The sequence below is a fragment of the Lissotriton vulgaris genome, chromosome 12, assembly GCF_964263255.1.
Source record: "Lissotriton vulgaris chromosome 12, aLisVul1.2, whole genome shotgun sequence".
NCBI classification, from domain to species: Eukaryota; Metazoa; Chordata; class Amphibia; order Caudata; family Salamandridae; genus Lissotriton; species Lissotriton vulgaris.
The window spans coordinates 756,107,821-756,133,031 of record NC_141700.1 but is presented as its reverse complement, the minus strand read 5'-3'; the positions used below and the strand labels follow the sequence as shown (position 1 = coordinate 756,133,031).

The following is a 25,211-nucleotide window of genomic DNA, read 5'->3' as shown; positions in this document are numbered from 1 at the left end:
GCAAAATATGCCCTTGATCACGCTGCACGCCGCGTTTCGGAGTGTCTCCTTCATCAAGGCATGGCATTCTGGGGGATAAGTGAGGTCAAAGCGTGCACAATTTCAAATGTTTATAGAGTTTTCGTTCCGCCCCTTAGGCTGAAGAATTCGCTGTGCATCATGGAAGTCGTAATTCCAGATAATATTAGTTCCGTAGTGGGTGCTGCTTTTCCCTCATACCCTCCACTGTGTCACTTCCTTCGGGAGCACTGCTGAGGTAAGACGCAGCCCCTGTTTTATTTACGCTGCAAGAACAGGTACGTTGCTTCATTCAGCGCACAAACATTTGAAATTGTGCACGCTTTGACCTCACTTATCCCCCAGAATGCCATGCCATGATGAAGGATACACTCCTAAACGCGTAGGCAATTATATGGCACACGACAGCGCTACTTTGAGGCATTTCCCGACCTTTGTTGCTGCAAGAATAAATGAGGTGAATTTAACGTTGCGTGGGTGTCTCTAACTGCGAGCAGTTTATGTTTCATATATATATATATATATACATATATATATATATATACTAGCAGCCCGTCCAGACGTTGTCCGGGTATGAATTAATGCCGGCCAGTAGTATATTGTTTTGTAGGATTTTGTTTTGATAGCATTTCTTATCTGTGACTTGCCTGTGAAACACTCCGATTCACAGTGCACTGCTGATGCACTTGAAAGTGCGCGTTCAGTAGTGTGTGAACTCGAGTTTCCCTACTTTATTTTTCCTTGCAATATTATACAGCGCGAACTCGACAACATGGCATGAGCACAATTTACATTACAGAAGAACACATTCATTTGTGGTAGGCACGGGGAGACAAAGCGATTTACCTGGAATCACAGGATGTTGAGCTGATGCCGAGATTCAAACATAGCTCCCCAGCTCTAAAGTTCGCAATTCTAGAACTTGTGGCAGGAGGTGTGTCTAAAAGTGTATGTCGGTGCTGGCCATCAACGAGAGAGACCTGTGTATTTTTCAAATCGGTGGTGAAAAAATATGAGTATGTTGCTGGAGATGTGGACCGCCGTGCCACCAATGTACTTACCGGGGGAGGGTAAACACCCATTATTCCACAACTTTCTTTCCGCATACCATCACTCTGCATACTTTCATTACGAAAGTACCATGACTCCGCAATGCCATTATAACGCATGGCATTGCATTTTATATGCTTTTACCACGCATACATTTACAACAAAATTCGTTGTAAATGCATGAATGGTAAAAGCATGTTTTTTTTAATGTTTGGATAAGGTAAGTATGGGTATAGGGGTATATGTTTTGGGGTACTGAGGTATATGTTTTTGGGTGTTTGGGTATTTTAAGGGTTCAGATATAGTTTTGGGTTATGGGGTACAGGGGTAGTTTTAGGGTTTAGGGACAGGTATGGGTTTTGGGGTACAGGGGTATTTTTAGGGTTCAGGGCTAGGTTTGGGTTTTGGGGTACAGGGGTATTTTAAGGGTTCAGGGCTAGGTTTGGATTTTGGGGTACAGGGGTATTTTTAGGGTTTAGGGATAGGTTTGGTTTTTGGGGTACAGGGTATATTTATAGGGTTAAGATGGGTTAGTGTTTAAGGATGTTGGGGTATTTTAAGGAGTACGGGTGGGTTATGATTATGGGGTGCAGGGGTATTTAAAGGGAGCAGGGTGGACACCCGGAGCTGGAATCTTCAGAACCTGGGAAGAAAAAACAATGCAAAATTGGGCACAACGCTCGCTTTTTTTTCCCCATAATCCCGTGCCCCGCACACGCCCACGCCCCCAGCACAAGCCCACAGCACACGATATGAGACATGGCATGAAGGGAGGAACGTACCACATGCCCCCAGCGTTTGTCACGCCCCCAGCACACGCCCACAGCACAACGCAGACACGCCCACAAGGGACTACTTTGCTGGCACGGTTCTTTTACCTTTTAAATGTATATGGTGGGCGTCTGCATAGCCTATGTCCTTCTGCTGCAACTGCCCTTTCCAATGCTGTATTGGGTGTTGTGATTGGTGCTGCGGTTCCTGAGATTACCCGCCTCAAAGGTTTGGGCTCTCTCTTTATTATATTAGTATGGATATATATCATCTTTAAGAACCAAAAGTGATGTCTTACAAGAAGCCCCGTTTACCGTTGTATTTACCCCAGTAGGTGTCGGAAAAATACAGCTCTCCATCACCCTTTGAAACACCTACCTCAGGTCACTCACCGATCAAACCAAGCTCATATACCACTTGTATATTGATGACACACAGATCTACTTCACGGGGAGCTACACTCCCGGAGACCAGTGTGATCCCCAGCTCCTTCCATAATCAATCAAGGCGGAATAATAAAGCGCAACTAATCACCCAGGAGGGTATCCAGGCGCTGTGCCAGGAGAGATCACCATAAAATGTCAGGATCTTGACAGAAGACTGCCTCGCTGGCCCTTCAAAACAAGAAATGAGGGCCCTGCACCCTCCTGGGACTGGGTCTCCAGTCAGAAGCCAAAACTAACCCCAGCAAAAGTCTCCGCCAAACAAAACATTTTACACAAACCGTTTCCTTCACTGGAAAAAAAATCCCACAGTGCTTTGCGGCAAAGAAAGATATATTTTGCCATGTCCGAATAAGATATGGCAAAACCTAGAGAAAGTCACTGGAAATAATAAAATGTGACAAACTGCAATTGTGACACATTCCACTAGAGGTCAATGTTTTCCAGCAAGTATTTTCAGTGCGTGCTAAACCTTCCCATGAACGAGGGTTCCGGCGGACTGGGCCCCCTTGCCAAGACCCCAGTGGCAGCTGGGGGGCCTTTTAAAGTGGCTGGGTATAAATATCTGTCCCGAAGTGCAGCCAGAGAGCGGATGAAGCCAGCCAGCCAGAAATCCTCCAGAAAGCTTGCGAGGGACTCTCCCCCTCACCACCCCCTCGGAGAAAATGTCGAAGAAAAACTGATGTTAAGTTGTGCCTATTACTGCGCAGTTTTGGCATATGTTGTGAAGGCGAACTCACGAAATCTTCTAGTATTTTAAATGATGGACAAAGCAAGCCTGACCTTCCTTAGGGGTGACGGGGATTCACGTCACTCTCCAAAATAAGTTTTAACATAATCCCCCCTCCCCCCCACAAAATGAGTGTCTAAATGGCATGTATGAAACTAGTTCAGAAGGCGTAGTTCACATGGCCTACCGATGTTAATAGCAGCTTTCTTGGACTTTACATTTCATTTCCTTTCATGTTTCCCTCCTGGGTGGAATGTAAACATAATGCACTAATCCCAGAATCCCCGCCATACACAGTACAGACTCTTACAGCTGTGCCTTAGCCGGGGCAGGACTGGGATCCGAAACCGGCCCTGGCAAACTGCTCGACCGGCCCCCCTGGGGGGTGGTGAGGGTGCCGCCATGCTGTTTGCTAGGGCTGGTTTTGGATTTTTTGTTACGGGGGCTGATATTGCCGGGCCCCCAGGGGCCCAAAACCGCCCCCCACACTGGCGGCCCACCGGGGAAATGCCCAATGCCCACTACGGTCAGTCCGGCCCTGGCCTTAGCTAGAATTATGTATCAAACACTAGACAAGTGACATCACTCTTACAGGCCCAGGTCTCGCCAGTGGTAGAGACTGTTCCCCAAACATTCACCTTACATATAAATGTGGAAATTGAAACATTTTAGCCTAAAACATTGGCTTTGCAAGGAGATTTGCATATGGCTGGGTCTGAACTGTGGTGGCGAAGTGAGCTGAAGAACGATGATGGATTCAACCCAGATCTGTGACTGGGGGTGAGTGTCTGAAAAGTTTCAGCGCTCCGTCCATCATCTCCTTGTGTTTGCTTTGCTTGCCCTAAGTTGGCAGGGTATGCCCAGACGTGGGTCCCTTGCTCACTTTGCCAATGGAGTCAAGCTAGCCTGGATGATAAAGGGTGTTACCCCAAAACCGGTCCCAGGAGGTTTGTTTCAGGTCCAGAGAAGACCTGGCTTGGCAGTTCCGGCTGGACTGTTCCCATAAGTAACAGGGTCAAGACTGACTGGGGTGAGTGTCTGATAAGTTTCAGTGCTCCGCCCATCGTCTCTTTGTGTTTGCTTATTTGTAAACACCAGCACTAATGAATGGCTGTCTACCACATGGTGGCGCTGTCTGTAGATCTTTGAGCACAACTCACCAACAACCTATTCAATATACTTTTGAACAAATATAAAATATATAGGTTCTGGCCATATTTACAGTGTTAAGTGACATGGAATAGCATTTGGAAGTGCTGGGAGGAACAGTGGGCAGCACTAACCACAGTGGCTTCCCGAGAAGTACCTCGGGTCCTGACCCACAAACTAAGCACTTGTAAATTCAGGGCAGGTCATTAACATCACCATATAAGGAGGCTGCTCTTCCTTATATCAAATGGTGCTTTATGGACAATGCACAGGAACATTCTTAATGCATGTAGTTTGCATAAGCCTCTTTTGTGGTGAAATTATACTCATTTTTCCCTGCAAATATTTGGGACATAATGTCCGTTTATTAGCTTGTGATGAATTATGCAAGTCAGCTCAATGAAACATGGTTAAGTGCTTTAACTCCTTAGGCACCAATACAAAAAACGTTAGTGTTCTTTAGTGTTAAACTGGAGAGCGAAAAATATATGGTGCAGTGGCTGAAATTGTGTGATCTGGGGCAAATCACTTCAACTCAATGTGCCTCATTTTCCTTGACAGTCATATTTAGTAGCGCCTTGAAGTAGCTCAGTACAACCTGTGCTCTATAGAAATACTCCCCTCGCACATGAGTTAGCAGACTACAATATTCATCTATACTAATATAATAAAGAGAGAGCCCAAACCTTTGAGGCGGGTAGTCTCAGGAACCACAGCACCAATCACAACACCCAATACAGCTTTGGAAAGGGCAGATGCAGCAGAAGGACATAGGCTATGCAGACGCCCACCATATACATTTAAAAGGTAAAAGAACCGTGCCAGCAAAGTAGTCCCTTGTGGGCAGGTCTGCGTTGTGCTGTGGGCGTGTGCTGGGGGCGTGACAAGCGCTGGGGGCGTGTGGTACGTTCCGCCCTTCATGCCATTTCTCATATTGTGTGCTAATCCCACCCTGCTCCCTTTAAATACCCCTGCACCCCATAATCAAAATCCACCCTTACTCCTTAAAATACCCCAACACCCTTAAACACTAATCCATCTTAACCCTATAAATATACCCTGCACCCCAAATCCCAAACCTATCCCTAAACCCTAAAAATACCCCTGTACCCCAAAGCCCAAACCTAGCCCTGAACCCTATAAATACCCCTGTACCTCAAAACCCAAACCTACCCCTTAACCCTAAAAATACCCCTGTACCCCAAAACCCAAACCTAGCCTTGAACCCTAAAATACCACTGTACCCCAAAACACCCCTGAACCCTAAAATACCCCTGTACCACCAAAACCTAGCCCTGAACCCTTAAAATACCCCTGTATCTCAAAACCCAAACCTACCCCTGAACCCTAAAAATACCCCTGTACCCCAAAACCCAAACCAAGCTCTGAACCCTAAAAATAGCCCTGTACCCCAAAACCCAAAACTACCCCTGAACCCTAAAATTCCCCTGAACCCCAAAACCCAAACCTAGCCCTGAACCCTAAAAATACCCCTGTACCCCAAAACCCATACCTATTCCTAAACCCTAAAACTACCTCTGTACCCCATAACCCAAAACTATATCTGAACCCTTAAAATACCCAAACACCCCAACACATACCTCAGTACCCCAAAACATATACCCCTATACCCATACTTACCTTATCCAAACATTTTTAAAAAAAACCATGCTTTTACCATTCATGCACTTACAACGAATTTTGTTGTAAATGTATGCGTGGTAAAAGCAAATAAAATGTAATGCCATGCGTTATAATGGCATTGCGGAGTCATGGTACTTCCGTAATGAAAGTATGCAGAGTGATGGTATGCGGTAGGTACATTGGTGGCATGGCGGCCCACATCTCCAGCAACATACTCATATTTTTTCACCACCCATTTGAAAAATGTACAGGTCTCTCTCATTGATGGCCAGCACCGACATACACTTCTAGACACACCTCCCGCCACAAGTTCTAGAATTGCGAACTTTAGAGCTGAGGAGCTACGTTCGAATCTCGGCATTAGCTCAAGATCCAGTGATTGCAGGCAAATCGATTTGTCTCCCCGTGCCTACCACAAATGAATGTGTTCTTCTGTAATGTAAATTGTGCTCATGCCATGTTGTCGAGTTCGCGCTATATAATATTGCAAGGAGAAAAAAAAGTAGGGAAACTCGAGTTCACACACTACTGAATGCGCACTCTTCAGCGCATCAGCAGCGCACTGTGAATCAGAGAGTTTCACAGGCCTGTCACAGATAAGAAATGCTATCAAAACGAAATCCTACAAAACAATATACTACTGGCCGGCAGCGATTCATACCCGGACAACGTCGGGACGGGATGCTAGTTCAAATATATAACATTGATTGCCAATATACAGTGTACATGTCATGAAAAACTGACTTGTCTTGACTTATGCTGAGAATGTCGCCACAGGTTTCAGGGAGACAGAATCGTAAATCTTTAAAGTTCAAGTTTAGAAACGATTACATTTAATACATATCACCTAGTACATTAATAACATCTAATGTAATCAATTGAAACATTAACGAGTGTTAGAAAATGAAAATAAATAGTTTGAAAGGTTATTTTATTTTCCCTGACAGGGTTTGCGTGACTGCCATGCCTCGACTGGTGCTCTGTCCCTTAGAGCTGGCTCAACCCTCCCCATGAACCTGCTGGCTGACCCACTTCTGAGCTATGGAAGGTCCAGTATAAACAGTTTATATTTTAAGATCCTCTCTGTGACTGGATAAGGACCCTCTCAGAGGGGTCTTCACCTCCAGTGAGATATGGAGACATTCTGAGAGGCTGCTGCATGTGAAGGGCTGTAATGGCCTTGGTTGTCCAAACAAACTCTGTCCTACCTCGACTAGACACACAAAAACATTGTGAAAGCACTTACCTTCACACTCGAAGATGCATACAACGTACCAGGGGCTCTACCTGACACCTGTCCAAAGCATGAGGCTGAGAACACACATAGGATCAGGGAGGAGCTTACTAGTCTTAATAGGCTACAATAAAAAGAACCACCTTTAAAGAGACAGTAGGATACTCTTAAAGGATCCCAGGAGATCGCAGGTTTTCTATTTTGGGCCCACAGATCTGGAGCTCTGTCCCAAAGGAAATCAAACTCAAGCCTACACTAGTTGGGGTTACAGGCTCTGAAAACACTGCAGTCCCGAGGTCTCCACCTAAAGATATAACTCAGTAGCGGGCCCAGCACCGTGTTAAGAACTTTATCTATATTAGATTCCTGGCACCAAAAGACGGGCTGTTTTGGGTGAGTGCATAACAAAGAAATAAATAAATATAATAAAAATATAAAGCACAGAAACACCATAACCGTTACCACCAACAAAAAAGCTAGTTGTTTTTTACAGCACATACCTGGGTGGAGATGAAACCGCGGGGTCTTAGTTCCTATTCCTAATCATTTCATCGCAGTATTTTTTAATTAACCCTGATGTAACACAGTAGTGGAACTAAGAATGAACAGAGGGGTTACTTGTAGACTTTGCATGAACATATTAAAATGTAGTACCCTTATATTACCAGCAGGTGGCAGTGCGCGGCTGTGAATTGTAACACTGACGCACATGAGCTATGCCCTACTGGGTCTGAAGCTCTGCAGATCTGTGCATGTTAGTGTGGGTTGAGCTATATCCTGCAGAAAGCTTGAGGAGATGAAGGCTCTTTTTGACAGTGCCCCGCCCACTCCAACATAGGCCTCACTTCAAGGGCAATCAGTCATTCCTTTTTTTTTACAATTGTCCCTGATGGGAGGCAATGTCGGACGTCAAAGGGAGCACAGGTGGACGTTGTCACAACTTGTCTCCGGACACAGCAGCCATCGGCGGAAATAAAACTACTCCTTGTTCTACCGCCCCAGAAGCTGGCCAAGGTTTGAAGCCAGAGAGGAGTCTTTTTACTGTCTAAAGCTTCAATAAAGATGTTTTGGAATTCAACAGGAAAAGCAAAGAAAATAATTGTGACGATATTAGAAAAATAAAGGGAAAGGGACAGGAACAGGTATTATTTCCTGTGTTTAAGACTGTATAAGGAAAAAGAACACACCCTTTCTGTAAACATCATATGTAATGTATTGTACTTATGTATGTGGAGGTGTTTAATTATACTAACAAGGGCCCTGTACCCAACACAATAGAATCTGAAATGTTTTTACAACTTAAATAATAGATGTTAATTATTACTCAACTCAATGGTAGCCTATACGTCAAGTATAGAAGAACGAACAATTGAGCGAAAACCTGCAAGAATTCAAACGCACGTCTTGTCAGTTACGTGCATAGGTTTACTGCAGGTGCATAGGACACCCAGCTATCTTACCAAGAATTAAACTTGTGATCTGCAACTTACACAAGCAACCAATACATTAACCCACTGAGGCATCTTACTAGGATCAATACCGTTTACGGAGGGTTCTCAGCAGCAGGGTCGGATTGGGATCACAATTTGGCCCGGCACTGACAAAAAGTGTCCCACATTCGCAGGGCGTGGCCCGCATTCGCAGGCGTGGCACACAATCGCGGGCGTGGCCCGCATTTGCAGGCGTGGCACACAATCGCGGGGCGTGGCCCGCATTTGCAGGCGTGGCACACAATCGCGGGGCGTGGCCCGCATTTGCAGGCGTGGCACACAATCGCGGGGCGTGGCCCACATTCGCGGGGCAGAGGTACAGAATGACTTAAGTGTCAGAGCGCAGCCTCAACAACATAAGAAAACCAGACAGGGAGGCACTAAGGGAAATTAAATAAAAATTAAAATTTTGCATCAGAAAAGATGTGTTAAAAAATACGGACATGTTTTATAAAGTGTCCTCTTTAATTATCATGTTCCCTTTACAAAATCATAAAGCATGAACAAATGGTTATTTTTTATAGTTGTTTTTCCATTTGACAGTTGTATGTAATGTGAATTCAGGCCAAGACAAAGGCTATTTGAGTTCTATTCATGAGCACCAATTACAGTACACAAGATCCGATTTTGTATTTAAGGGCCTGGGCGATGAAGTAATCTGCCCAGAATCACAGGGTATTGAGCAGACGCTGGGACTCAAACCTGATTCCCCATCTCTGCAACTCTGGTGTCAGGCCACATATGCCTATGCACACACAAGGAATGAAAGTGGGAGGATACTGTTCTTGTGAAGGACACAGGGCCAAGGTGACAATGGCCTACAAACTGAGCAACTAAAAAAACAGCAAGGCCCCTTTCTGTTAACAAATTATTCGAGCCCTCCAGCGCAGGAGCACCTGAAAAGCAGCAAGGCCCCTGCTATTACTAACCTACTCAGCCCTCCCCAGCCCTCCAGCGCAGGAGCACACAAACAGCAGTAAGGCCCCTGCTATTACTAACCTACTCAGCCCTCCAGCGCAGGAGCACATGAACAGCAGTGAGTCCCCTGCTATTAGTAAATTAATCAGCCCTCCCCTACCCTCACAGCCTCAGGGCAATTTCCTGGCAGGGGAGCACAATACACAGCTGCTGATTCATTCATGGCAGCCAGGGGGAGGCTGAGGTGAAGATGGTGCGAGTTCCAAACATCACCTGGCCTCCACATTGAGAGCCATTCTTCCTGCCCACTATACTCTGAATGTAAAGGGCTGTTGGCGAGGTGTTAGGACAAACACTGTTTCTGGGCTGCGTGGGCCCCAGGGGGGCCGGGGTGAAAATGGTTCAAAAGCCTAAGCAACACCTGACCCCCAGGGAGGCCAATTCTTGCTCATATTCAGCCCTCCCCAGCCCATCCTCAGCGTGAATGCTTTGCAGGGCAAGGGGTGAAGGAGAGGCCACTGCTGATACTCGCTGTACGGCCGCCCATCGAAACTGCTTTCCTTTCTCTGTCTTCTGTCTCAGTGCCCTCCGTGGGCCGTTTTTTTTCTCCGTTTCTTTCCCAGTCCACAGAGAGCACTCTCTGTGGACTGGGAAAGGGGAGAAAAAACAAAACGGCCCACAGAGGGCACTGAGACACCGGCCCTTCGGCCATTGCCCGAGTGCCCACAGTGCCAATCCGCCCCTGCTCAGCAGCCGCCATCTTTACAGCTCCCTACCATTCATTCTCTGGGAGAGAATCACAAGGTACTTGTTACTTTGTGTGTGTGTGTTTTGATATTCCGGTCCAAGTGTCCCACATAAAGAAAAGCGAGGAGTGATAAGGAGATGGCGGCAGGCGACTCTTAACCTTCCGTTGGAAAAAAGTGAGGGAAGTTACATTGTACAAAGTTAAATAACTGGGATATTTTATTGTGGGCTAATCAATGCTTTAAAAACACACTGGGTGGAATTTCTCATTTAATTATAAGAGCAGCTCAGACAGGTTTTTACTTAGTTTTTCCCCCCAGAGTTGTACATAGCGCGAACTAGACCCGAGACATCGAGTATCAGAGCACTTTACATGAGAACCAGTTTCGTTACAAATAGACACATTCATTTTTGTTAGGCACGGGGAGATTAAGTGATTTTCCCAGAAACAAAGGATGCTGAGCGTCGTTGCCGAGACTCAACCCCGATTCCCAAGCTTCGAGGTCGACAGCTCTAGCCGTTAGGCTACATCCTCTCCCCAGGTTGCAGGCTGGGCTCAGTAGCAGGCACCTACCTGTATGATGAGTTTTCACAGTGAAGCTGCATCAGGCAATCACTCAGTCACCGAGTGACTGTAACACACTGGAGCTGAATGCAGCAAGCCCAAGGGGCGCTGCTTGGTGGACAAACAAGCATAAGAGGAACCAAGATAATATCTGAGCGGCTGCAGCTACCCTGGCAAGAGGGAACAGAAACGCACTCCCTCACTCGGCCCTTAGTGACGCTCAGACTCACTTAGCGCTTGGAAGCTCACACTCACAGTGGTGCATAAAACTTTCGAACATTTTTATTTTTATTTTCTGATCCCACTAGGATCTGCAAATAAAAAGAAAAAGAGTTCTATGTGATTTTGTGGTCGCTCGCATATGTGGAGCACGCACCTAAAAAATGACAGGGCCGGCCGTATCATCTGCTTTATTTCTTCCCATTTTAGACATGCTGCACAGCATCTGGGTGACAATCCATACAGACCTCTCCGTCTTCTCTCTGTGAAGGGCAATCTCTATATGAAGCAACCTCCATATAGAGCAACCAGGCAGTGCCAGAGGGGCTGGTCTGAGAGGTCAGTATGCAGGCTGGGTGTTTGGCTGTTTCATGGTCTGGAGAGCAGGGTTTTACTGTTGATTTGCTTCATATTACCACAAACATTGCCTGCAGTGAGCACATATTGTATGCAGTCTCCCATACCTTGCTAAACACCTATACACCATGTATGTTCAAGTTAAGAACAGCACAGATTTGTAAATGAGGGTCACTTTTTAGCTATATGATTTGCTAATAGGGGCAAATTTGATGTTGGTGCCCGGGGCCAAGTTTCTCTCCCAGTCCAACCCTGGTTGTATCTAGACACAGGTCAGGCAGATGGCAGCCAACAGTGCTACCAGCTGGGGCGCCATTTATGAACCCAGTGAACTGGGACATAGCCACATGGAGCCAAAAAGGAAAGGGGAGGGGGAGTCACACAAAATGTACCTTGCCCAAGCACCACAATCCCTTGCAACAGCCCTGCCCCCGCGCTGTGTGTACAGCAGAAGTCAGCGTATAATTACCTGCCTGGGCTTGCGGAGGGCCGTTTCCAGATTTTACTGAAAAAAAGGAAAGACACACAGATCAGAGGTGATTAATTTATACAGCAAAAACACTTTAAAGAATGTATGCCAATATCCACACCAACACATGCACCATCTGTCTGAGATTAGGACCCCCAGAAGAAAAGAGGCATCAGTGGGAAAGGACAGAAGCTCTCCCAGCTTCCCTGGTGATTGCTAGTGAAAGGTCCCTGGTAGTGCAAATGTCTCTGTATGAGAGTGGCCATACTCTTCACATACCACTGCTGTAGATTCCCTTATCCACAGTGTGGTCAGGCAGCATTCACCAGGCTGGGACCTGGTCCTGAGAGCACCCTATTATCCCAGATGGTCCTCCATCACTGGACTGACCAGCCCCAGCCTGGACCAGGAAGGCTCACCTCCATCACTGGAGTTAGCGACAAGACTTGCGGCTGGGGATATAAATATATCAATGTGTAACTCCTGCCTGCAGCGCTTACTCCTGGCATTGGGTCTGCCCAAAGCCACCTTTATCTTGGATTCATGTTATTTCATAGACTCCAAAATCTTCAGATACCAAACTTATCGAGTCAATTTCAACTCCTCCCATTTCATCAAACAGAACATAAACATGAGGAGGCGACTGCACTGAGTCCCTTTCATCGCCCCATTGCATCTACTTTTGAAAATGAGTAGCACGATACAGATGAAGAGGGAACAATTTATTGCGTTGAAATATAGTAGGCATTACTACTAATGCTATCAGTGCATCCTTTGATGCTACTACTCCTACAACAATTACTGTTCCTATTTTCACCTGTTCTATCAACAATAACACCATTCATTCTTCACCTCCACTACTAGGAAGGATGATCTAGTGGACAAGACGAGTTTCTGCAGCTGTTCGCCACAGGTTGGTTGGTCGCTGATGATGAAATACTTGTTTTTGAGACCACCGGTGCACAATGTAGGTTCGGTATGAAGAGACCCATGGTAAATTGTTTGGATAACAGCAACTACATAGAGGAGAATAGCTGTCCATGACCCATGAATGCATCATGTGGATATTATGAACATCTGGCAAGGATCTGGGCATCCTGGGCGCATGTTGGACACCCCCATCTTAAACAGTTTTTCAGACCGCTGGAAAGAACCCGATGGTGCAAAGTTTCCTCCTCAATGAAGCAGAAGGACCAGGCTGGAAAACAGGGAGACATAATCCCTTCTTTAGAGATGCTGTCAGGGGGCTGGAATGAGAGAGGGCCCCCTGCAGAAGGCCACCTGGACTATGCACAGATGGTAACCCTCCATCCCCCTGGTCGAAGCGATAATGGCAGAAAGTCATCTTCCAGGTACGAATGTTAATGCCACGACAGGACTGAAGTCCGACTGAACCGTCCAGTCTTGTATAGATGAGGAACTAAATGTGTGTCACAACCTCCCTGTCTAACAAATGTCCTCAGTTATCATTCAGGATTGCCACAGCTGCAGCGAGATAGTGCTTAGAAGACCCTACAACAATTCTTGTGTGACCTCTAAAGACAGAGAAAAGACATGAATCAAAGTTGCTTGAAAGGGTCATTCCACTCAGGTGTCCAACAGCAGAACCAGCGACCTTCTCCTGTGTGGCTTTCTGTAACGACCACTCTACATACTCTCCCCATATTCTGCCCCTGTCCGACCCCTGCTGCCTGAGTTGCCTCATGCACATTGCATTTGATAAAAGTCCACATTATGCTAGCCCCTGGCATTCACAATGCAAACAAACACGAGCCTTCCCTAGCTTTAAATGATCTTGAGAGACGGGTTGGAGGATGAAAACAAGAAAGACAACCTAAGGCTGCACAAGTAGCTCTGAATTTACCAATCCTGACCTACAGGTGGCAGCCAAGGGTAAATTATACGGAGATAGAGATGAAGTGTCCACTGTCATCAAAGTGACACAGACGAGAACAGTGAATCTAAAAGAACAGTGAATCTACTCAGAAGGTGAGAGGCAGACATAAACGAATGATGGCGAGTAAGGTACAAGCACTTTGAATCTGGTGACCCTATCGGGTGCAATGGAATATCGAAAGGCTAACCAGCGGGACGGGGTGGCCAACTAAAGTCCAATTTAGTATCATTTTGGGCTAGTTTGAAGGCAAGATGGGGCTATCAAAGAACTAGCTGGCTGGGTCCAGAGCTGAACTTTTAGGTCAGGAAGAGGTGCCTGAGGTGCTGCAAGGTTGTTTTGAGGTATTCTGGGGGTGCCTGAGGCCACACCGTTGTCGCTAAGCACTGACTGGGGGAATTTTTAAGGACTAGCCAGGTGGGAGGCAATCTGAGGGTCTCCAGAGGCACATTGACAAGGGCCAAGAGGAGGTGTCTCAGGGGCAGAGTGAGGGCCTGCTGGGGATCTAGGCGCTCAATCAATCAAACAGGATTTATAATGCGCTGCCATTACCCCACAAGGGTATCAGAGGCTTGTGACAATGGCTGGGTGTTTGAAAAATGAAATGAAATACCAGCATTTGTAAAGTGGACAGATACCCCCAGAGAGGTGTCAGGGTGCTGAGGGCCGTCGGGAAGATTAGGCAAGCTATTGCCCAGAGTCACAAGGTGCTGGGCGAACCTGCCCCCGGAACCGGGGATCGAACCGTGAACCGAACCGTGAACCCTGTGGTCCGAAGTCAGGCACCCTGGCCGCTGTGCCACACCTCTTCCACAAAAGGCACATGGGGGTGTCTGGGGGTGTCTGAAGGCCTGCTTGAGATATAGGAGGTCAGTCAGTCAATCAAACAGGATTCATAAAGCGCTGCCCTTCCCCCGTGAGTATCAGTGGCTTGGGACAATGGCTGGGGTGTTTGAAAGGCACATGGGGGTTTACTGTGCTCCCCTTCAGCCTTACCAGCGCCCCACGGGTGTTCACGAAAGTGATGGCGGTGGTCGTAGCTCATCTCGCAGGTTAGGGGTTTCATTCTTCCCCTACCTCGACGACTGGTTGTTGAAGGCAGGCTTGCCCCAGACATTCGTCAGCCACCTCCAGACGACGGCCGACCCCCTGCACCTGCTGGGGTTCTCCATCAATGTGCCGAAGTCGCACCTGTGTCCCTCTCAAAAGCTCCTCTTCATCGGAGCGGTTCGCAGACCCACCACCGGGGTTGGACTTTAGGGCCTGCAGGGCACTCTGAACGCAGCGGACTAAGGATCTCTGGGAGGCATCTGGTGGTGACCCAATGACCAGGTGAGCTGGGGCTGGCACGGGGAGCTGATGACCAGACACCTGGAAGCACATAGTGCGATAACTGGACCTTATTATGGTTTTTAACAACTATACCTTATATCATTTTCTAAGGGCATGAATATATAATTCAGTGACGCTGCATGAGGGCATTCGTAAATTAGTTGTAGGTTTCAATTCTGACTGTTGCCTGCAATTTGAACTATCTCAGTCCAATATTTTACTTCGGATTTTCATAACCTGCTTGTATTGCCTTTTCGAGCAGTTTCAAGTCGCCAGTAGCAATTTAAATGGGAGGTTCACAATTTCAGGCTAAAATGAAGCAATTTTATTATTCTCTTTTTTAAAACTTCCTCGCCTCCGACGCAAGCTGATGGGAAATTGAACTGCCCCGCGTGAGTCTCTCTAACCTTCTTGGCGTTCCCAGGGGACAGCACATGTGTGAGGGAATGTTTACTTGTGTGGTGCAGATCTTGGCTGCTTTGATCCGGGCCCAGCATCGGTCTATTTCAGAGCACGAGCATTCAACAGAGCTGTTTATGTTGCAGAGCCCTGCTTGCCAAGTGGCCACGTGCCACGACCAGCGCCTCCAGCCAGTCCGGGCTAGCTTCAGGCGCTTCAGGCCATCCCACTCTGCACGCTAGGATGATTGAGGCCGCACTTCCTTTTGGAAAGTCTCTGCAGCCTTCGATGCTCAGTGCCTCGGTGGGGGGAGGGCAGGAGGAGAGAATAGAAACTCCAGTGTTTTCAATCTTTATTTTTAGGATACACCCTTTAATGTAAAATATTGTGCAAAGGGGTACATTTGAATATAAAATTTTAAATGCTCTCTATTTTAACTTGCTTTTTATGTGCCCCTCTTGTTTGTTTTTGATGCAGTTTGATTTGCTGGCCTTTGTCACAGATGGCATTAGAGGAAAGCTGCCCTGGCCCATGGCACTATCTATGTGCGAGCAATGAAAGAGAGCTGTGTGAAGAGACACATCAGTGGCAGACACAAGAAGCAAACACACTGGAGGAAAGGGGACGAGATACCGCAAGATATGCATGCTTGACGTCAGTGGCTGGACACTCACTTTTCATTTGCATGCATTTCTTGAAACTAATTATTCCTCTGAAAGATTCCAGAAGGAACCACCAATAACAATCGATTTCAGATCTGTTTCCTAATAGAACCAGAAGTTTGTATGTCATTTGCTTCCATCTGAAGTGCATTCCTTTAAAATGCTTTAGGCCAACGTAAGCTCCCAGGTTAAATTATATTTGATCATTTACACATACTATGGTCAAATCTGAACCACCCGCTGCAAGTTAGCCATTAAATGGTGGCACCGGTTCACAAAGGTATAGTGCTTACCCCTATGCCGTTTCCCAGTATAACCTCCTAATTATGCCCATGCGGCTCCTTGACGTGCCCTCCAGCACCTCGAGTGGTCTATCTTCAGCCCCCTCTTACTCTGGTAATGCTGGCTGCACTCCTCGGCCGTCTGCTGCGGCGTGCAGACAGCTCACGGAGCCAGCAGGCCGGGCAGACAGGTCCGCCTGCTGATACATCCTAGGATTCGGTGACCTATGGCTTGACTCACTGATGGGACCATGGGGCATGGAAGGAGACTTACCTTCCTAGTGATGATGGGGCAGGTGTCTTACCTTCCTAGTGATGATGGGGCAGGTGACTTACCTTCCTAGTGATGATGGGGCAGGTGACTTACCTTCCTAGTGATGATGGGGCAGGTGACTTACCTTCCTAGTGATGACGGGGCAGGTGATTTACCTTCCTAGTGATGATGAGGCAGGTGCCTTACCTTTCTAGTGATGATGGGGCAGGTGACTTACATTCTTAGTGATGATGGGGCAGGTGACTCACCTTCCTAGTGATGATGGGGCAGGTGACTTACCTTCCTAGTGATGATGGGGCAGGTGACTTACATTCTTAGTGATGATGGGGCAGGTGACTTACCTTCCTAGTGATGAAGGGGCAGGCGACTTACCTTCCTAGTGATAATGTGGCAGGTTCCTTACCTTCCTAGTGATTATGGGGTAGGTACCTTACCTTCCAAGTGATAATGGGGCATGGAAGGAGACTTACCTTCCAAGGGATGATGGGGCAGATGACTTACCTTCCCATTGATGATGGGGCAGGTGACTTACCTTCCTAGTGATGATGGGGCAGGTGACTTACCTTCCTAGTGATGATGGGGCAGGTGACTTACATTCTTAGTGATGATGGGGCAGGTGACTTACCTTCCTAGTGATGAAGGGGCAGGCGACTTACCTTCCTAGTGATAATGTGGCAGGTTCCTTACCTTCCTAGTGATTATGGGGTAGGTACCTTACCTTCCAAGTGATAATGGGGCATGGAAGGAGACTTACCTTCCAAGGGATGATGGGGCAGGTGACTTACCTTCCCATTGATGATGGGGCAGGTGACTTACCTTCCTAGTGATGATGGGGCAGGTGACTTACCTTCCTAGTGATGATGGGGCAGGTGACTTACATTCTTAGTGATGATGGGGCAGGTGACTTACCTTCCTAGTGATGAAGGGGCAGGTGACTTACCTTCCTAGTGATGATGGGATAGGTGCCTTACGTGCCCTGTGATGATGGGGCACGTATCTTACCTTCCTAGTGATTATGGCTCAGGTGCCTTACCTTCCTAGTGATGATGGGGCAGGTGCCTTACCTTCCTAGTGATGATGGGGCAGGTTCCTTACCTTCCTAGTGATGATGGTGCAGGTTCCTTACCTTCCTAGTGATGATGGGGCAGGTGCCTTACCTTCCTAGTGATGATGGGGCAGGTACCTTACCTTCCTAGTGATGATGGGGCAGGTACCTTACCTTCCTAGGGATGATGGGCAGGACCCTTACATGCCTAGTGAGGATGGGGCAGGCGCCTTACGAGCCTAGTGATGATGGGGCAGGTGCCTTACCTTCCTAGTGATGATGGGGCAGGTGCCTTACCTTCCTAGTGATCATGGGGCAGGTGCCTTACGTGCCTTGTGAAAATGGGGCAGGTATCTTACCTTCGTAGTGATGATGGGGCAGGTACCTTACCTTCCTAGTGATGATGGAGCAAGTGCCTTACCTTCCCAGTGATGATGGGACAGGTGCCTTACCTTCCCAGTGATTATGGGGCAGGTGCCTTACCCTCCTAGTGATAATGGGCCAGGTACCTTACCTTCCTAGTGATGATGGGGCAAGTACCTTACCTTCCTAGTGATGATGGGGCAGGTACCTTACCTTCCTAGTGATGATGAGACAGGTGCCTTACGTTCCTAGTGATGATGGGGCAGGTACCTTACCTTCCTAGTGATGATGGGGCAGGTGCCTTACCTTCCTAGTGGTGATGGGGCAGGCTCCTTACGTGCCTTGTGATGATGGGGCAGGTATCTTACCTTCCTTGTGATGATGGGACAGGTGCCTTACCTTCCTAGTGATGATGGGGCAGGTGCCTTACCTTCTCAGTGATAATGGGGCAGGTGCCTTACGTTCCTAGTGATGATGGGGCAGGTGCCTTATCTTCCTAGTGATGATGGGGCAGGTACTGTACTGTACCTTCCTAGTGATGATGGGGCAGGTGCCTTACCTTCCTAGTGATGATGGGGCAGGCGCCTTATGTGCCTTGTGATGATGGGGCAGGTATCTTACCTTCCTAGTGATGATGGGGCAGGTACCTTACCTTCCTAGTGATGATGGGGCAGGTGCCTTACCTTCCTAGTGATGATGGGGCAGGTGCCTCACCTTCCTAGTGATAATGTGGCAGGTTCCTTACCTTCCTAGTGATGATGGGGCAGGTGCCTTACCTTCCTAGTGATGATGGGGCAGGCACCTTACGTGCCTTGTGATGATGGGGCAGGTGCCTTACCTTCCTAGTGATGATGGGACAGGCGCCTTACGTGCCTAGTGATGATGGGGCAGGTGCTTTACCTTCGTAGTGATGATGGGGCAGGTGCTTTACCTTCCTAGTGATGATGGAGCAGGTATCTTACCTTCCTAGTGATGATGTGGCAGGTGCCTTACCTTCCTAGTAATGATGGGGCAGGTACCATACCTTCCTAGTGATGATGGGGCAGGTGCCTTAGGTGCCTAGTGATGATGAGTCGGGCGCCTTACATTCCCAGTGATGATGGGGCAGGTGCCTTACGTGCCTAGTGATGATGGGTCGGGCGCCTTACTTTCCTAGTGATGATGGAGCAGGCGCCTTACGTGCCTTGTGAAAATGGGGAAGGTATCTTACCTTCCTAGTGACGATGGGGCAAGTATCTTACCTTCCTAGTGATGATGGGGCAGGTGCCTTACCTTCCTAGTGATGATGGGGCAGGTGCCTTACGTGCCTTGTGAAAATGGGGCAGGTATCTTACCATCCTAGTGATGATGGGGCAAGTACCTTACCTTCCTAGTGATGATGGGGCAGGTGCCTTACCTTCCTAGTGATAATGGGCCAGGTGCCTTACCTTCCTAGTGATGATGGGGCAGTCGCCTTACGTGCCTAGTGATGTAGGGGCAGGTACCTTACCTTCCAAGTGATGATGAGACAGGTGCCTTACCTTCCTAGTGATGATGGGGCAGGTGCCTTACCTTCCTAGTGATGATGGGGCAGGTGTCTTACCTTCCTAGTGATGATGGGGCAGGTACCTTACCTTCCTAGTGATAATAGGGCAGGCGCCTTACCTTCCTTGTGATGATGGGGCAGGCGCCTTACGTGCCTAGTGATGATGGGTCGGGCGCCTAACCTTCCTAGTGATGATGGGGCAGGCGCCTTACGTGCCTTGTGAAAATGGGGCAGGTATCTTACCTTCCTAGTGATGATGGGGCAAGTATCTTACCTTCCTAGTGATGATGGGGCAAGTACATTACCTTCCGAATGATGATGGGGCAGGTGCCTTACCTTCCTAGTGATAATGGGGCAGGTGCCTTACCTTCCTAGTGATGATGGGGCGGTTACCTTACCTTCCTAGTGATGATGGGGCAAGTACCTTACCTTCCTAGTGATGATGGGGCAGGTACCTTACCTTCCTAGTGATGATGGGGCAGGTACATTACCTTCCTAGTGATGATGGGGCAGTCGCCTTACGTGCCTAGTGATGATGGGGCAGGTACCTTACCTTCCTAGTGATGATGGGGCAGATACCTTACCTTCCTAATGATGATGAGGCAAGTACCCTACCTTCCTAGTGATGATGGGGCAGGTGCCTTGCGTGCCTAGTGATGACGGGTCGGGCGCCTTACCTTCCCAGTGATGATGGGGCAGGTGCCTTACGTGCCTAGTGATGATGGGTCGGGCGACTTACCTTCCTAGTGATGATGGGGCAGGTGCCTTACATGCCTAGTGATGATGGGGCAGGTACCTTACCTTCCTAGTGATGATGGGGCAGGTGCCTTACCTTCCTAGTGATGATGGGGCAGGGGACTTACCTTCCTAGTGATGATGGGGTAGGCACCTTACCTTCCTAGTGATGATGGGCCAGGTACCTTACCTTCCTAGTGATGATGGGGCAGGTGCCTTACCTTCCTAGTGTAATGGGGCAGGTGCCTTACTTTCCTAGTGATGATGGGGCAGTCGCCTTACGTGCCTAGTGATGATGGGGCAGGTATCTTACCTTCCTAGTGATGATGGGGCAGGTACCTTACCTTCCTAGTGATGATGGGGCAAGTACCTTACCTTCCTAGTGATTATGGGGCAGGTACCTTACTGTCCTAGTGATGATGGGGCAGGTGCCTTACGTGCCTAGTGATGATGGGGCAGGTGCCTAATCGTGCCTAGTGATGATGGGGCAGGTACCTTACCTTCCTAGTGATGATGGGGCAAGTACCTTACCTTCCTAGTGATGATGGGGCAGGTGCCTTACGTGCCTAGTGATAATGGGGTAGGTGCCTTAGGTGCCTAGTGATGATGGGGCAGGTACCTTACCTTCCTAGTGATGATGGGGCAAGTACCTTACCTCCCTAGTGATGAAGGGCCAAGTACCTTACCTTCCTAGTGATGATGGGGCTGGTGCCTTACGTGCCTAGTGATGATGGGGCCGGTACCTTACCTTCCTAGTGATGATGGGGCAGGTACCTTACCTTCCTAATGATGATGGGGAAAGAACCTTACCTTCCTAGTGATGATGGGGCAAGTACCTTACCTACCTAGTGATGATGGGGCAAGTACCTTACCTTCCTAGTGATGATGGGGCAAGTACCTTACCTACCTAGTGATGATGGGGCAAGTACCATACCTACCTAGTGATGATGGGGCAAGTACCTTACCTTCCTAGTGATGATGGGGCAGGTGCCTTACCTTCCTAGGGCTAATGGGGCAGGCACCTTATGTGACTTGTGATGATGGGGCAGGTATCTTACCTTCCTAGTGATGATGGGGCAGGTACCTTACCTTCCTAGTGATGATGGGGCAGGTGCCTTACCTTCCTAGTGATGATGGGGCAGGTGCCTTACCTTCCTAGTGATGATGGGGCAGGTGCCTCACCTTCCTAGGGCTGATGGGGCAGGCACCTTACGTGCCTTGTGATGATGGGGCAGGTGCCTTGCCTTCCTAGTGATGATGGGGCAGGTGCTATACCTTCCTAGTGATGATGGGGCAGGTGCTTTACCTTCGTAGTGATGATGAAGCAGGTATCTTACCTTCCTAGTGATGATGGGGCAGGTGCCTTACCTTCCTAGTAATGATGGAGCAGGTACCTTACCTTCCTAGTGATGATGGGGTACGTGCCTTAGGTGCCTAGTGATGATGGGTCGGGCGCCTTACCTTCCCAGTGATGATGGGGCAGGTGCCTTATGTGCCTAGTGAAGATGGGTCGGGCGCCTTACCTTCATAGTGATGATGGGGCAGGCGCCTTACATGCCTTGTGAAAATGGGGCAGGTATCTTACCTTCCTAGTGATGATGGGGCAAGTGCCTTACCTTCCTAGTGATGATGGGGCAGGTGCCTTACGTGCCTTGTGAAAATGGGGCAGGTATCTTACCTTCCTAGTGATGATGGGGCAAGTACCTTACCTTCCTAGTGATGATGGGGCAGGTGCCTTACCTTCCTAGTGATAATGGGGCAGGTGCCTTACCTTCCTAGTGATGATGGGGCAGTCGCCTTACTAGCCTAGTGATGTAGGGGCAGGTATCTTACCTTCCAAGTGATGATGGGGCAGGTACCTTACCTTCCTAGTGATGATGGGGCAAGTACCTTACCTTCCTAGTGATGATGGGGCAGGTACCTTACCTTCCTAGTGATGATGGGGCAGTCCCCTTATGTGCCTAGTGATGATAGGGCAGGTACCATACCTTCCTAGTGATGTTGGGGCAGGTACCTTACCTTCCTAGTGATGATGGGACAAGTACCGTACCTTCCTAGTGATGATGGGGCAGCTACCTTACCTTTCTAGTGATGATGGGGCAGGTGCCTTACGTGCCTAGTGATGATGGGTCGGGCGCCTTACCTTACCAGTGATGATGGGGCAGGTGCCTTACGTGCCTAGTGATGATGGGTCGGGTGACTTACCTTCCTAGTGATGATGGGGCAGGTGCCTTACGTGCCTAGTGATGATGGGGCAGGTACCTTACCTTCCTAGTGATGATGGGGCAGGTGCCTTACCTTCCTAGTGATGATGGGGCAGGGGACTTACCTTCCTAGTGATGATGGGGTAGGCACCTTACCTTCCTAGTGATGATGAGGCAGGTGACTTACGTTCCTAGTGATGACGGGGCAGGTACCTTACCTTCCTTGTGATGATGGGGCAGGTGCCTTACCTTCCTAGTGATAATGGGGCAGGTGCCTAACCTTCCTAGTGATGATGGGGCAGTCGCCTTACGTGCCTAGTGATGATGGGGCAGGTACCTTACCTTCCTAGTGATGATGGGGCAGGTGCCTTACCTTCCTAGTGATGATGGGGCAGGGGACTTACCTTCCTAGTGATGATGGGGTAGGCACCTTACCTTCCTAGTGATGATGGGGCAGGTGACTTACCTTCCTAGTGATGATGGGGCAGGTACCTTACCTTCCTAGTGATGATGGGGCAGGTGCCTTACCTTCCTAGTGATAATGGGGCAGGTGCCTTACCTTCCTAGTGATGATGGGGCAGTCGCCTTACGTGCCTAGTGATTATGGGGCAGGTTCCTTACCTTCCTAGTGATGATGGGGCAAGTACCTTACCTTCCTAGTGATGATGGGGCAGGTACCTTACCTTCCTAGTAATGATGGGGCAGGTGCCTTACGTGCCAAGTGATGATGGGTCGGGCGCCTTACCTTCCCAGTGATGATGGGGCAGGTGCCTTACGTGCCTAGTGATGATGGGTCGGTCGCCTTACCTTTCTAGTGATGATGGGGCAGGTGCCTTACGTGCCTAGTGATGATGGGGCAGGTACCTTACCTTCCTAGTGATGATGGGGCAGGTACCTTACCTTCCTAGTGATGATGGGGCAGGTACCTTACCTTCCTAGTGATGATGGGGCAGGTACCATACCTTCCTAGTGATGATGGGGCAGGTACCATACCTTCCTAGTGATGATGGGGCAGGTACCTTACCTTCCTAGTGATGATGGGGCAGGTACCTTACCTACCTAGTGATGATGGGGCAGGTACCTTACCTTCCTAGTGATGATGGGGCAAGTACCTTACCTTCCTAATGATGATGGAGTAGGTACCTTAGCTTCCTAGAGATGATGGGGCAGGTGCCTTACCTTCCTAGTAATGATGGGGCAGGTACCTTACCTTCCTAGTGATGATGGGGCAAGTACCTTACCTTCCTAGTGATGATGGGGCAAGTACCTTACCTTCCTAGTGATGAAGGGGCAAGTACCTTACCTTCCTAGTGATGATGGGGCTGGTACCTTACCTGCCTAGTGATGATGGGGTAGGCACCTTACCTTCCTAGTGATGATGGGGCAGGGGACTTACCTTCCTAGTGATGATGGGGCAGGTGCCTTACGTGCCTAGTGATGATGGGGCAGGTACCTTACCTCCCTAATGATGATGGGGCAAGTACCTTACCTTCCTAGTGATGATGGGGCAAGTACCTTACCTACCTAGTGATGATGAGGCAGGTACCTTACCTTCCTAGTGATGATGGGGCAAGTACCTTACATTCCTAATGATGATGGGGCAGGTACCTTAGCTTCCTAGAGATGATGGGGCAGGTGCCTTACAAGGTGATCTGCATCCGCCCGATTAACTGATTTGCATCGCAGCTGCACCTGAAACAAGTATGAATCAACTAAAATCTGCATGCAAACCTTTATAACGCGTGTGTCCTACCAGAGCTGCCCCAGTCGTACCGACACCTTGGTACCTTCCAGAATGCATACACTCGGGGCTGAGGTGCTAACTGCTAAAAGAAAGGTTCCCTTCTCCGAAAGGAAATCATATTTCTGCCTGAAAGTTCAAATTATTACATATTATCTAAGTGTTGCTTGCATCTAGATTCTAGACCTCCAGGACCCTCCAAGAGTAAGACATTCCTACCACCCCTAGAGTGAAAGTCCAGCTCTGATGCCCTTGTGATTTCAGTCAGCTGCACAGCAATGTTTGCTCTTTAGAATCCATAGATATCAAAATACTTGACTGCCTTATTTTCCGTGCATTCCTTGGTGTGCGCCCTGGATATCGAAAGCAGACTATTGATGTCTCAGAACATTGAGGGCAAAATATCAAAACTGAAATACGGACAGGTATGTATAGATGTTCTATAACTGCACATACATGTATCTTGGTAACACACACATATATATATATATATATATATATATATCTTCAAGGTATATTGTTGTGGAGTTAGGATTAGTAAATCTATACTTCCCTATGTGCACTTACATCCCAAGTCTGTCTACCATGCCCATGTTCTTCATACGCCTCAGACAATGCTTTAATCTTTAATTCATAACCTCATAAATCTGAAATTATTCTATTGAGAGCTAACGTTTGGCTTTGTTAGCCTTCGTTTTAAGTAATCTGGATTAAAGGTTGTGGCTTGTAAAAGATTTTTCGTGTTACATGTTTTCGTATATGTTGTGCTATTCCATTTGTCATGTTCAAAACTCAGGGTCACATCCAAAAAACAAATGCTCGTTTTAATAATCTCAGAGGTAGATTTGCGTCTTCCGTGTTTTGATTCTAGTTCACAGTCTTCTCTCTTACTGTTACCAGTTCAGTTCATCAGTTCATCTACAAAGTACATCACTGATGTATCATTGCCAGA

The 25,211-nt window shown here is 48.1% G+C and overlaps 1 protein-coding gene across 1 annotated transcript in view; it reads right to left on the bottom strand.

Annotated features, from left to right (window-relative positions):
• The window catches only part of TNFSF12 (TNF superfamily member 12), a 210,558-nt gene that overhangs the window by 19,739 nt on the left and 165,608 nt on the right, over positions 1-25,211 (bottom strand). The window contains exon 4 of the mRNA XM_086946056.1: positions 11,805-11,840. Within this exon, the coding sequence (XP_086802182.1) occupies positions 11,805-11,840 (36 nt within the window). The remainder of the gene's footprint in view (positions 1-11,804; positions 11,841-25,211) is intronic.